The sequence below is a fragment of the Neopelma chrysocephalum genome, unplaced genomic scaffold (assembly GCF_003984885.1).
Source record: "Neopelma chrysocephalum unplaced genomic scaffold, ASM398488v2 Primary Assembly neopelma1_24, whole genome shotgun sequence".
Taxonomy (NCBI): domain Eukaryota; kingdom Metazoa; phylum Chordata; class Aves; order Passeriformes; family Pipridae; genus Neopelma; species Neopelma chrysocephalum.
The window spans coordinates 15,014,906-15,030,272 of record NW_020897693.1 but is presented as its reverse complement, the minus strand read 5'-3'; the positions used below and the strand labels follow the sequence as shown (position 1 = coordinate 15,030,272).

At 38.3% G+C, this 15,367-nt stretch overlaps 1 protein-coding gene across 1 annotated transcript in view; it reads right to left on the bottom strand.

Moving 5' to 3' along the window:
- Positions 1-15,367, bottom strand: part of HSD17B12 (hydroxysteroid 17-beta dehydrogenase 12) — an 85,092-nt gene that overhangs the window by 12,120 nt on the left and 57,605 nt on the right. The window contains 2 exon segments of the mRNA XM_027704318.1: positions 5,067-5,101; positions 15,287-15,331. Of these exon segments, the coding sequence (XP_027560119.1) occupies positions 5,067-5,101; positions 15,287-15,331 (80 nt within the window).

Genomic DNA, 15,367 nt, shown 5'->3' with positions numbered 1-15,367 from the left:
TCAAGCTGGCACAAGTTCAAGAGGAACTTCTAAATCTTGGGATAAGGTACAGAAATGGCAACACAGGTTTGTTGTATAATTTACACTTTGATAATTCCTTTCATCTTCTAAATGTTACCTCATGATGGATCTTCAAGATAAGAAGCACCTGAATCTACTGCTCAAATACAGAAGTGTTTTAATAATTATGGAAGATATTCAGTGGACACAGAAGGTAAGAGTTGTTTTACAGTTGCATTACAGTAACATTAAAGGTTTTAAACAATAATATTTTGTTAAAGATACAAGAAATTAGCTACCATCTGCTCTGCCAAGCAGTTCTAAAGCGTATGCAGGTAGGACACAAAGACTCCTGCATTACCCAATACAGACTGATTTGGACCATGTCTATTTCTAAGACTAGTTTTACCTAAAACCCAGACATATTTAGTGCTAGGTAGAAAAAAGAATTTTTAAAAGCTTCATGCAAATTAGGGCAATTACACTGTTAGAAGGTGCTATGAGACAGTCCAACATAGTGAAAGATACATCTCTGCTTCTTCCTACCCTGTTGTAAATTCAAGCCAGTTTACCTGAACATACTAAGTATGCTGTGTTTAGTGCAGTTCTCACTAGTGCATTCATGCAGGTAGGCATCACACTGCTCAGCTCCTACAGATTTACATGTGAGTTTCTCATCATATCTGTTCATCTAAGTATACCTTATGCCACTGCTACCACAATGATTTAAGTAACCATCCTAAAAACAAACAGTAATTTTAAGTGACCATTAAAAACTAAATCAATAAAAACACTTTGGAAATCATGACAATAGATTCAAACCAACATGGCTTTTGCCATGATATGAGTGTGAATTACATCTGTGATTGATTTGCCTCTAGGAATGAAATGGCAAATGTGACAGAAAAGAATAATTTCCATTATTCAGGATTTCAGACACCTTTGCCAAAGTTCATTGTATTTTTCAGTTCCCCGCAAGCCTTGGTTGGTGAAATAAAGTAGTAACGTGGATCTAAATACGTAGCATGGAAAACATAAGACCACAAATTAATCATGAATTTTCAAGACACCCAAAGGTTAGCAGTGGATGCTAGAAGTTTTTCATATCAAGACAAGTGGTGATGGTGGTATTTATTCATGAGCTCAAATGGAGATTAGCAGTCAAATGAGTATTTATGCAGTTTTTAAGAGATTACCAGATTGGAGAATACTATAAGGAACTTTTTAAAGAGCTTAGGCAACTATGTGAACAGACTACAGAATGGCAGATGAAAAATCAATATTAACAGCGCATCAATAACCGAAAACGCATACTAAAGAAAATAATGTGAATTAATCACAAATCTTGCAGGTCTCCAAATCAACTATCCCCTCCATGAAAAACTTGAACAAGGAGGGAGGTTTTTTGTGCAGCAGTCATCAAAACTAGCCAAAGAACAGAATTCTGGAATGGCAGGGATAGATCCTTCACCACCACCGAAATCTTTATCACAGTCTACAGAACATTTTTATCCCTCCAAATACAGTACAAATATTAAGAACCTGATGATTTAAGGAAGGGGAAGAGAAGGGAAAAAAAAGCCATCCTGATACATTGATTTACTTATTTAAGAGACTATTAAGAGCACCCATGATAAGAGTATACAAACCAATGAATGAAAAAGATCAAGACCTTGATTTATCCTCTCAGCATACAAAAGAAAGATGACACTTATTTAAATGAAAGACTGAAATTTAGATCTGATAAGAGAAAGCACTCTTCCCATATTCAGACTATGGGACTACTTGCCACAAAACTTAATTGAGGACAAAAGCTTAATAGGATTCAAAGAAGGACACACATTGATATGGATAAAGACGAGCCTCGAGCTTATAAAGCTAACTGAAGCTTTAGAAGAGAGGTTGGCATTCAGGATGTAAGCACAAGTCTCGCAATGTCTGGCTAGACTGCAACTTTTGGCAGGAGTCGTGACCATCACCTAGATGGAGCGAATTAATGGTTTGACCCAGTGAAGAAAATCACCTTGGAAAGACAAAAAATTAATAGCAGCCCATTGCAGAAGCTCCATGTATTGGTCTCTTTGAAGCAGTTGATGCCACTGGGGGTTTTGTGGTTTGTATTTTTACTTTTTAAAGAGAAGAGTCCTAGCCTTAAAAGCCCATAACTTAAAACTCCCAGATAAAATGAAACTGAGAAGCACGTGTGCAGGGGGAACACTTTCAATTACTCCAATTACAATTTTGCTTCTTACAGGAATTGCAGACGAAATGTTTTTAGGTCAGGATCTGAAGAATTACTTGAGAATCAATGCGGCAAAAATAAATTTTGGCTCCATCTCATTTGACTGTGCAGTTAATGAAAAAAAAAAGTTGGTTAAGATGAACAGAGACAGGCCCACACCCTCACACCTCCTATCATTCTACCTTAAGCGGTCCAGCACCAGGGAGGCTATATTTAGCCATCTCCCTGTTGCTGTGGCAACCAGCGCCTGCTCCAGCTGCATGCCAAGTGGAAAGAGCAAGCTTCTTCTGTAATGTAATTATGCACTTGCTACTTCCCTGGCAATAAATACCATAGTTTGGTATTTGTCTAAAAACAGTGAACTGATTTTCAGTGGTGGTGGCTTTTTTGCTCCCAAAGACATCAAGCCTCAATTTTCAGTTCTATGAATCTCCCATGTTAGATAGTAGCCTGAAAATTTACAGAGGAACTGCTCATTTAAGTGTAATAGAAAGCTGCAGATTATAAATTGTCACTTTAAGTGTTCAGAGCACAGGAGAAAAGCCACAGCAGAGAATCTAAATGCCATTACCAGAAGTGGCATTCACCTAATGCTGCTTTGGTTATTATAAATAAAAAGATACACCAAGATGTAGCTTTATGTTCTCTTATCAGACCTGGATGCAAAGCATGCAAAGTCTGCTCTGTGTTTGCACTTCACTTGTAATATACTGCCATAAAACTAACATTCAAATACACAAAAATACGCACTAGAGATAGCTGCAAGATGCTAAAACATGCTTTGTCACATCTATCTACTCAACATGCTATCCTCCTTGAACAAGTGAGGAATAACAATGAGATTCTTAGTCTAGTTTTGCTCTTAGAGCTTGCAGCTCTAGCAAGCCCATGGTCCCATGTGAGAAATGTATGGTTGACCTAAAGAGCAGCTGAGTACAGCTACAATTCATTCATGCCCTTGGATTTGTTGGACATCCATGTCCTCTTATGGTTACAGACTGTTAGTTGTATTAATGGCCTGTGAGCTATGACTGTGCAAGAGCTGGCAGCTGCAGACATTGCTTCTGTGCACTGCAAACCTAACCAACTTCACAAAAATCAAACAGAAAATGGAAGCTTTTTCAAATATTTTTCCCTGGGACAGAAACCAAGGCCTTCATCCAAATGGAGCAGTAGTTGAAAGTGTCTCCTTATACATAGGAAAAAGTTCAAGCTGTGTACTTTATTTTAACCACTATTAATCTTTTTTTTCCAGGATTTTTGAACATTTATCCTTGGGATTCCTGGGGTAGTCATGCAGTTAGGAGAAGTGAGAGTAAAAATGATATGGTGTGCTCAAGGGCAGTCAGAAACAGAAGTTAGCAGGATACTGGTTTGCTGCCTTTCCTTCAAATCATCTTACCTGGGTTGATATGTAACAGAAAAACATACACAAGTAGAGTATACATCATTCTCTCCTGAGAAGCTGAAGAGATCAACTCTGCCAAATGGATAGTTTCTTTAACCAAAGAAGAAACTGAGGCAAGAAACTGTCAGATCTCCTAAATTCCAGAATCTAGTAAGGAAACAACACTAAATCCCTTCAAAACCAGAATGATTTGGTCATGTGGGCACCGTCAGAGGGCAGTGGTTTCACAAAAGGCAAGTCCCTTTATCTATCATTAATAGTACAAGGACAAGAAGTAACTTACAACTCACAAACCCTGAGTAGCTATCACCACTGTTCTATAATCCTCATCCTTTATTCCAGCTTCATCGGGAAATACTACACTCCTGGCCCCAGAGCTCAAGTCTTGGGTCTTCATTTCTAATTCAAGTCTCTTTAGATGAAATAAACTTATTCAAATCTCTTGTTTGTTTAACTAAAAATCTAAGCTTGCCATCACCCTGACATGCTAGACACTGACTCCCATACTGACCCCTAGCTCTTACAGTCTGTACTCAGGAAGAAGCTTTGTTTTAAATGTGAAACATATACTATGCATCTCTGCATCACTTGAATAACAGAATCCTGGTCTGCAATGAAGATTCCCAGGCAGTAGGATGATACAAAATATACCAGCTTTTTTCCCTCATCTTTGCCAGATTTGGACGTTCACCCTATATATATGCTCCTCCTGCCATATTGGTTTGAATGGTTCTACAGAGTTTCCTCCAGTATTGCGATCATCGCTCAAACCTGATCGAGGGCAACCCCCAGCAAGCCAGGGCCAAGCACTGCAACAGAGATGGCCAACAGCCAGGACAGTCAACATCAGTTAGAAAATAGCCTGGAGGGACTAAATGGAAACTGTGAACCTTTTAATTTCACCTGGGAGCTAGCTAGGAAGTCAGTACACGTCTTCTGTGAGACAATGGTGTATTATTTTAAAGAGCTGGTCTCCAATTCTACTTTTCCAAATGATCACAGACTTTCCTCAATATACCTCCAACTGTATAATGAGAACATATTCTTTGCATCCATTTTACTTACAATGACTTAGAGAGAAATAGCCTTAAGAAGGTTATTCCCAGGAACTGTAACCACCCCCTCAGAATAGCAGGTTGTTGAGTTAGTGCTGATGAGTCAGACGGGCTTTTTAATTCTGTTCTAAAAGGAATCACCACAACAGTAGAGAAGGGAGAGGAAAAATAAAAAGGGAATCGAGTGGAAAAGGCTTCCACCGTCTGATGATTCATGCACCATCAGCGTGACTCACCCAGCAATACTCTGCCATTAAAACATGGAGACTAGGCTGATTAGTCACAGTAATGAATTTTTCAAGAAAGGATTCTCCCCTATAAATAATGATGACTTTGTCTGGATAGTGTTAGTGTGACTCACCTTTCCAGCATGCCGGGCAGCACCAATCGTGTCATCTGCAAAAGGAAAACATTCGTGATGGCTAAGAATGCAGACACCAGACAGCCAGAGACCGAGGGAAACCTCCCTTCCTCCCAGAAGCAGCTGCCATCCCCTCCACCCCAACCTCGGCTCGGGGAAGTAGAGACCATACTTTGCGTAGGCAGTTTATTTTTATTCTACCTGGATAACTTCGCTCTGTCAAGTAGTATGTGCACTGAATCTGGTGAAACCATCCAGCTAGTAGCATAAGAGTAAATAAAACAAATGTCTTCACCACTCTGCAGCATTCATGGCCTCTAAAGAACATTAAAACACCAGAGCACTACAGTACATGTACCATCTTTCTCTCCTCACCGTAAGTACCAAGACTGACTAAATTTACCACCTATGCCAAGACTCAAAACAATATCCAATACATTTTAGCTAGGCTTACTGAACTGCTGAGTTTAGGATAAAAATATATTATGGAGCAGCAAGAGCACTGGACAGAACTAGTGAATATAAGTTTCCTACATTACATAACCCACAGAAAATACTTAAGACCCCACAACATTTTTGCTGACTACACAGATGTTTTTACACTGAAAAATCTACACCCCCATAAGGAAAGTAGCATGGCAAACCTCCTCACTGCTCTGGAAGCCCCTACCTCCATTATGACTCCAAGTAATCTATCTACAAGCTGGTTGAAGGATTCTCTAGAACAGTAATCCTAAAACAAGCTACCCAGTTGCAGACAGAGCATCTCTGACAAGGGAAACAAACAAGCATCAATGCAAACTTGGACAAAATTTTAACTCGTGTAAAATAGTTAATTTGCCTGCTATTAGTTACTACCATCCTCAAATACATTTAAAATCCAAAACTTCTGCCTTGAAGAAATAATGTCAAAGTTCAGCTTCTGCCAAATACTACGCTGCCCCCGATCAACTCTTTTAATGTCACCTCATTGACACCAAAGACAGATCAGACAAAAAATATAAATTGCTACCACTTATGATATCCAAAAAGTGTTCCAACAAAGTTTTTGAGAATGCAGGGAGGAGAGGGCAATAAAATACTAAAATCAGCAGACACCAAAATGTAATGGTATGCCCCCCGATACTAAATGACCTTGATAAATTAAAACATTGAATATTTGAATAATACAGGAGGAAAAACACACACACAAAAGAAATCAGCATATACAGGCACACAAAACACCTGTAAGCATTTTTATTACAGAGAAACAAATCTCATTCATTTTACTATCACCATTGCATTACCAGTTACCTATGACTCAGTCTGGGTTTGAGGGTTTTTTTGTTTGATTTTATTTTTAAATTATAAAACATACACTTTTAGGAATAAAGGAGAAAAAACACAAAAGAAAACAACCTCAGTTGATTGCAGTTGACACACAAAAAAAATGGCAGAGAAGGGCTGCGTTTTCCATTTTATTGGCATTTCTCCTTAGAAGAGATTCTGCCATCAGCCACGCTGCATGACTGTTTTGATAAGGGATTGTACAGGTAGAAGTTGAACAGACCTTACTTTCATGAAGTCAGCTGCTGACACACTTAGCTGTCAGCACTGCCCCACACATCAAACTAAGTATTCAGAACTGATAAGCATCACCAAGCAAACAGATCCAATGCAACTTCAAAAAAATATCTAGCATTAAGTTTAATCATACGTGAGCTTTTTTATACACTAATGCATCAGAAGAGATGTAGAATCAACTATTTATTTTAATGTTAAAGGGTAAAGAATGATTTGGGCTGATTTTAAGACGAGTTCAAGACTGGAAGATCTTTTATCTGATGCAAGTTTTATGATCTCTTCCACAGGTCCCTTGGTAAAAAGCAGCATACTGGTTTTTTGCCTCTCAGGGCAGTGTAATGCTGCATATCATCACCACAGATTGGCACATGGACTTGGTCTGAAATTGCCTTCCCTCAGGCAACCCATAAATGGTATAAAAAACCAGTACATGATCTCCCATTGTAATGCAGCGGGGACCCCAACAGTTTGAAACTTCTGTTGTAAATCCACACAAATGCATTCATGGTCTAAATCCAAACTACAAACCACCAAGGAGCTCTAACAGTTTATCACGGACCTGCTGGTTACTACTGATATCCAAATGAGAACATAGAAGAACATGCTACAATAATTGGGGGACTTACACAAAATAAAAAACTATGAAGTCTCTCACCACCAACGGTGTTAAATGATTTGTTTCTAAAGTTAAGCCGGAAAGGCAATCAATTTTATTCCCCCTCCACAGAAAAATACTGATGGCAAAACTGGATTTCATACTCAACACCACTTCCATTTGTTTCATTAAAATTAATATTTTTGGGGAATTTCAAAAATCTGTGAAGTAGGGCAAAAACTTTTTGCTGTATTTTTACATCTTGTGATGTATGAAGAGATATATATATGAATATGCAGTATCTTTATATACAGAAAAAACCTTTTTTTTTAAAGAGTAAGATAACAGAAGGTAGCTCTCTGAGTCAGTCTCACCTGACCCAGCCAAGTCCACATTCAGAAAGCACTATTGGAAAAACACTGGCAGGGTATTCTGCTGCAATATTCCAGCCTGGCAATTTTATACATTGTACACACATGTAAAATATTTCCAGCCTTAATTAAAATAAAACAATAGCAGAAATGTAGTTTTACCACTAATAACGGTGTCCGTATGTGCTCGTATTGCATGACCCTTATGCTAAACAGCCAAAGTGGTTAACACTGTTGTCTTCAATAGCGATAATCTCAGATGTGCCATGATAAAATAGGCAGTTAAAAACCAAACACCTAGAACTGAATAAATATCTCCCAGATAAAAAATCCAAATTCTAGATAGGTCTGGTTTAGAGACACCAGTTCTGTAATGGCATGTATTTCATAAATTGCAAAGCATTCCAAGTCTGAGTCTATAGGAATTAGCATGTAGGATGTCAGAGAACTCTATGGTAGTGTTTGTTTCTCTGAAGGCAATCTAAAAAAGGAAGAAGGAAGTGTCAGGAAACCTAAGGGAGAGGCTGGGAACTACCCTAAGAAGAGTACCATCAGTTGGCGGTCACTGAACATTCTTAGGCTTCCTTCACATAACCATTTTTCTGAAGGAATACTACTTTCCACAGACATATGAATGCTACAGTTGAAAATGTGAATGTTCCCAAGACTCTGAAGACTCAGGTAATTCTAGACAAGTAGTTATACACTGGGCTATGTGAAAACTGCCAGAATATCCAAAACAAACTGTTTTTTTCTTTCTGAAAATCTGCCTTAGATCAGAGTGAGCATGTGTGTGTGTGCATATGTGCATCTGAGAAATTTGTTCAGGACAGTCTCCTCAACATCAGAAATTGTTAATCTCTGAGATTTAATATAGTCTGGCAAAAATGTTTAGCACACAACCATGAAGCAGTAGTTGTTGCAGTTTGTTTGTTTATTTTTCAATTATTTAATATATACATAGAGAGTTTGGGGTATAGTTCCTTTGGTTTGGAGGGCTGCATTATTTTTAAGCCAACTTCTTTCACACCTAACCATCCAGATCTCAAGTTTCAGGATGCTCAAAGCAAATGGCTAACTTAAGGCAGAGATTTATTACAGACCATTTCAATAATCTTTTACAGGCAGATAACATTTCTTGATGTCCTTTTATCTGCAACTGCATTTATTACATTCCTGGCAAGCATCAGTTGTACTGTCCACTCTTCCTCACCAAACCTGTCTTCTACCTTCTAATTTTGGAAGAAGTAACACCATGTTTATTCCAATGAAGGAAAGATTCCTACTTGCAAATACAAAAATGCACAGACTTATGGCTGGATTTATGTTCTAAAGCAGGTACTATACTTAAAAGCTGCTATTAGAGGACTAACAAATAGTTAGAAATTATAACCATGTGTTTCCAGAGTTTTTTCTTCCAAAGAAAAACCTCCCATTCTTAGTGATCTCTGTAGTCTTTTCTCACTTCAATCTAAGCAATAGCTCAGAAGCAGAGCTTAGGGAAAGAGTAATAATGTTTAAAATGTTGAATATCTTTCAAGTGATATTCACTCAGACTACTAAAATACAGTAGGAAAAGCTGAGGTAAATATTTAAAGTCATCCTTCCTATCTTATGGGCCCCACAGCTGTTATACAAAGCCAGAAATCTAATACCACAGTTGTATATTTAGAGACAAATCATTCTATGTTATGACTGCAAGTCATTCTTTCCACTTCAAAAGGGTATAATGATCTGTAATTAGGGCTATGCAAATACAACAAAGCATGAAGCTACAGAACTTGGACAAGTTTTCTGCTTTGTTATGCAGCTAAGAAGCTTCCCTCATTCACAAATCTGGGGTGAAATTATAACAACTCAAAGTAACGTAACTTTTTAAAGACCAGCAATTCCCTGTAGTGCACCCACTCACGTACAAAAACATAATTGCTACCGTAAGATAATTTAGAGTGCCAGGGCAGAGGATTCACACAAGTTCATAAATGCACTAGCTGTTTAACCAAGAGTTAACTGGCACCATGCCTATGCTACACTTGCCTGCAGACCTTACACTGAAAGAGCTAAGGAACTGTACTCATGCACTGGTAGTTAAATTGACTGGTAGTTAAATTGATTATGAGACCTATTCTCAGCATCTACAAAGTTTTTTTTAAAGTGTCTCTCTTGAAAAAATAACTTCTTAATGCAGCTCATACCCCAAGGCAAACAAGAATGGTTTATATTTGTAAAAACTAGCAAGTAAACCTGATGTTAACTCAACAGAAATTCACACAGTAACCCATGTGGATGTGTCAGGGGCACAGGACATACAAGGGAACTATGAATGTAACATGCTGCAAGCCATGCTCGTTATCAGACTTTCCCTTGAGCAACAGTTTTAGAGGAGAAAGTTTTCCCTATTTAGATCCTCTAACTTTTGGATTCCAGTTTAAAAGGGAAAGCCCTAAAAATAGCCATCCTTCACTCCTTGCCCTTTACACAGGAAAATGACTACTCAAATAATAAGGCTGAACCTTCTCTTTCCAGAGGTGAAATATGTATTTGTGTCAGCCCCAAATCTACAGAAAGCTACAGTACTCTAGGATTTCCTGAATTTCCCCAAGTTACTTGTACTCTGAGGAAAAATCCCTAGTGATTCTTTGACTATTGTTGAAAAATATTTATCACTGCTACATTTCCCTTGATCTGGCTTTCTGTGTATCACACTTTAGGTTAAAAGTCATCAAGGTCGGAAAACAAAGCATTGAATTTCTCCCTCTGGACCATCTGAATGATATTCATGACCTCCTTCACAGAACACTTACTCCTTTCCCAAGTATTGGCAACTGTCCCTCTCTGTTATAAACTTGCATTATGTACTTGGCTAAATCATCCTCCCCATCTCTGATTATGACTTTGAGTATAAATGTAAAGAAACCTCTTGACTAAACTGGAATACACACACAGAGTGATTTCTTCTCACAAGTCAGTGTTGCCACTGCTTTCAGAATTTTGTTCCACTTACTGTGACCGTCTCCAATACACAGCAAATACAAAAATTCATGTAGGGTTCTAGCAAGGGCAAGCAACTACCATCTGATTTCTGGTAAGGTACCTTTACAGATGTGGTATTAGGCTTCACTATCCCATCTGAACACTCACTGGAGAGAGAGAGAGAGAGAGAGAGAGAGAGAAAATGTAATTTCCTACTGCCTTTCAGGCTTACCACTCCCCAGGCTTTTCCTCTTTCCACACACAGGTCTGCAAAAGAACATCTGCCTTCTTTCTCAAATACACTAGCTTCTTCTCCTCCTTTCAATTTTATATTGGTTGTGGATTTTGTTGTTGCTTTCTTTCCTAAACTCACAGTTTCAGACTTCGCAGTAGAGTTTATATCCATGTTCTGCCTGGGATTCACAACCTGGTATAATTCACCTCTCACTCCTCCTCCATTAGGAGGGCAGCTGACACCAGATACCTTGGTTCAACATGAAGTATTTATGTATTTTGAATTCTAAAGAAAATTATAAGCACCTCAACTATGATGACAAAAATCCTTGATGTTGTAGGCCTATTAGCCTTTTGTATCGACACTCAGTATAAAAAATGAGTAAGGTAATCAACACAGACACCAAGGGATGTACATATATATATTTACTCTCCCCCTTCCTCTGTTAATGCCAATTTCCAACCAAAGCCTGGCATGCAAGCCTAAAATTTACATTCCCCCACAATATAATAGCTTGCAAACCAATTCAGCTCCCTGCTTAATCAACCGCTAAGCCAGCACTCCCTCAACTACTTAGTCCTGCTCATTTTTCAAGAGAACACAAGTTTATGCCTCACTCCCCATGCAATTACCATATTGCAATGCTGCAAACAGAAATAACAAACTTGCAGTTCCTTACAATACCAAGTATCTCTTGGAGCTTCCAAAGGACAAACAAGGGCTCCCTAAAGTATGTGAAACTATTCTCTGGGGTCATTACCTACCCCTTTTTTTCCCCTGGACAGCAAGTCTAGCACCCTTGGCTTTCAGGACATGAATCCAATAGCCAAAACAAGTTTAATTTTTTCCCAAGTGAAACTAAAGGCTGTAGCACACAAAGATGAATTGACACAAGAAGATGCAGTTGATACAAAGGAACTATGACTAGAAACTACTCTAATTTTGGTTTTTCAACACTTGCTGGTTAGTGAAAAAACCCAAGGACTTTGACCTGATACTTTACTCAATGCCAGAAATGTTTAGTTTGTGTCTTAAAATACGAGATATCCAAGAGTTATAATACAAACCCACATTACGTGAACTGCCACCAACAATCATTAAAGAAAAGTTCTGCTATTTATCCCTCCAGAAGCTTGACATGAGATTATGACAGGAACCATGAAACTACACATACTGTGTCATCTTCTTTGCCATTTATCTGCCAACTCAATCCTTGAATATGACTGTATTAAGTCTCATGCTCTCCTGAGAAAATACCACAAATAAAAATTTTTCATTCTATTTATAGCATCATGAAGAGCCTTAACACTTCTTGTTTTGTATACTATATGAAGACCAAAATAGCTCCTGCACTGCACATCACCATAAAAAGGTGATATTACCCAGATTGCTTAAAAAGAATCTACTGTGGCTGGGGGACAGGGTGGTGTTTGGTCAGGTTTTTTTAACCAGTATTTTAAAAGATGTGAACGTTTCAAGCAGTTTTACATTTTACTGTTTCAAGCAGTTTTACATAAGCTATCACTCATCTTCAGTGATGTACAGGGTGCTTTGAAAGCAGATCACAGTAATCAATACTTCATGTCAGACTGAGTGAGCCCCAAAATTGCATGACTGGGTTCACGGGTGACCTAACCCAACAGTGCTCTAAGGACATGATGGGAGCAGGCAGCATGGAATACGATTTGGGAAAGACGTGTTTAAAAGTTCTGACAGGAAATAAGTTCTCAAACACCTGGCAAAATTCCATAGTATATATTTTACAGCTGGGGAAAGCATTAAACAGCAAGACCAACTAGGTTGATAATTTTTCCTGTGAGGTGCAGATGGGGTCTTATCTCTCAGTGCACCCCTCCTTACACACTGCATATCCCCTAGGAATGCAAGGAAGAAAAAGATGGATCAAAAAGTTAAAGGATGAGAATTACCCTTCAAAATTGCCCATACTTGTGTCGACAAAACTGACTTTAATGTTTCTGCAGAATCAAACTGTGCTGAATATCTTGACTTTCCCACTTCAAGCTTAAGGAGTGTTTCAGCCAGAACTGGAGTTATTTGACATGCATGCCAGAAGAGTTCTGCTGTCCAACAGGTGTTGCTGATGGCACATGGTGCAGGTTACTGAGAGGACGGGGGCTACTGTTATCTTTTAGGCACTGAGAAAGTTTGGTCCAAAGGGCAGAAAGTAGGTGCTCCAGAATATAACAGTACTGGTTACATGACACTTCTGACAAGGATCTGGAGATACCGTGGGCAGAGCTTGGGTACCTGTGGGTACTAGCAAAACCTGCCCTGCCTCTCCTGTACCTTCACCTCCTTGCTTGAGAACTCAGTGTTCTTTTCCATTGCAAACTTCATTTTTCTAATCATGCAAGAAGTGAGAATATTATTATTGTTTTTAAACAATAAGAGATGGTATCAACCTAAAACACTGAACTAAATATTCACAGGATTACATCCTAAAAATCTAAGTGAAAGATATACAGACTTTTCCAAAATTTATTTTTTCATACCACGATTCTCTAGTTCTATGGGTTCTCCCGAAAAAATGTCTTACAGATGGTACATATCTCTAATGTGCTCTTCTTCCCAGAACAGTAAGCATCTGGCATGCCTACTGCTTAATTACACAACAGGCTCATGCAGGAGGAAACATTTTCAAGCATGGAATCCTGTGCTCAAACTCTGTATATATCCAATAGCAGGAGTTGTTCAGAGTCAAGAAAAAAGTTTTCAAACAGAAGGAAAAACACACAGCAAGCAGATCTTCAGTAAGTTTTTATATGTGCAAAGACAGCCACATTAGAATTTTAAGAGGCTGAGAGGATGCAAATTTTACAAGAAACTGTATGACAATTTTGTTAAATTGTTGACCAACACTGATCATAAACATGATAACTGAAACCATAAACCAACATTAGTTTACTGTGGAAAACAATCTAGGCTGGCTGCATCTCCGGAACTTTAGGTGTATACTGAGTTAAACTATTACTCTACTCCACCATCTTCAGAAACAAATATTAAATTAGTTCATCTGTAACTTCTCTAATAAAATGCTCCCATGAAGACTGACACCCCAAATTCTTTTATCACTGAATAGTGCACTCCCTCTGCTGGCACAGCACAGATCTCACACCTTAGCAGAAGCATTCTTCTGATTACACTAATCTCCAAGAGGTCTATGAATGACAAAACTTCTTCAGGTGTACACCTGATGCAGCTCTGTTAACCTAAAAAAAAGTCCACTAAATTACTTCTGTAAGAAAAAATTTTCAAAGGTGCCCATTAATAACTGACTTCTCTAATGAAATCTTGCAGGGTGCAACAAGACACCATGGGCCACAATCCTTCTCAATCAACTAAAAAATCTGTGCTTGTCAGGCTCACAGTCATTTTCAAAGTGAAAAGTTTCTGAAGACTCATTTTACAACAAGTAGTTTTAAGATGTTAAAACACACAGAAAAGTAGGAGTTCACAGCAGCAAGCTGACATTACAAATTCAATCATGCAAGAGCTGCATTTTCACTGTTTGCCTATGTTTTAATAAAGTGTGAACATCTTATTAAAACCTTGTTTTAAGAGGTGCTGTGTCCCCTCACAGAGAAACAAAACACTCGGAGTTTAGACTCCCCAGAAGCACAGTACTAGATGAATTCAGTACTTGACCTGGTCAGAAGAGCTGCAAGAAAATAAAATCTTTCAAGCCAGCTTTGAAACATCAAATATTTTAGCTTGGAGGCAAAAGGCTAACCCTCAGCTAATGGAGATACAAGTTTTGTTATGCATAAGAAGGTTAGCAGTGAATAGTCACAAGGAGTTTCATCAGCACTCACCGGTAATACACTAAGCAATTCCCTGTGTCAGGTAAGCAGCTGCTATTCCCTCCATCCCTTTTAAGCTTTGACTTGAAAATCTCATTTTTGAATGGGCCTCATATTAAAAACATGAAAACAGTCATATGTTTTAGCCTGAAGTCAAGTTTGATTTCTTCTCAATAAAACTTTCAGTTTAAATATCAAAAAGGAAGGTAACTTCTAAAGTAAAGTTAATGCATGTTTCTGTGAGTTTGGTTTTCCTTCTTGCTCACATATTTTGCAGAAAATATTTAAGTGCTTTCTCACTACAGTGCACAAAAACCTTATGTGTGCAGAGATAAAGGCTGCCCACCCCAGGAAAAAGATGCAAAGGGAGAAGAATGAACGATTTACATGAAGGGCTCGAAGAACAATCGTGAAGAAGCATTAAGTGCTATTTTGTGTACATACCTTGGTCTTCCAAATAGCTAATAGGCATCTTTGCAACAAATTATATTCCACACAACAACCAGAACAGTCCGATATGACACTTACAACCTCTGGGTTTCTCCAAGATGAAAAGTAAACCTGTGATCTAACAGGTGAAAGTAATTCCCTCAAACAACTGAATCTGTTTTCTGGTTTTGAATTAGGATATCAGGAACAAGTGTAGGTAACAGGGCACTTACCTTACAAACAGACATGATGTTAACGTTGACCATTTTGTCGATTGTCTGCAAGAAAGCAAAGCTTTAGGGTTTGTTCATTTT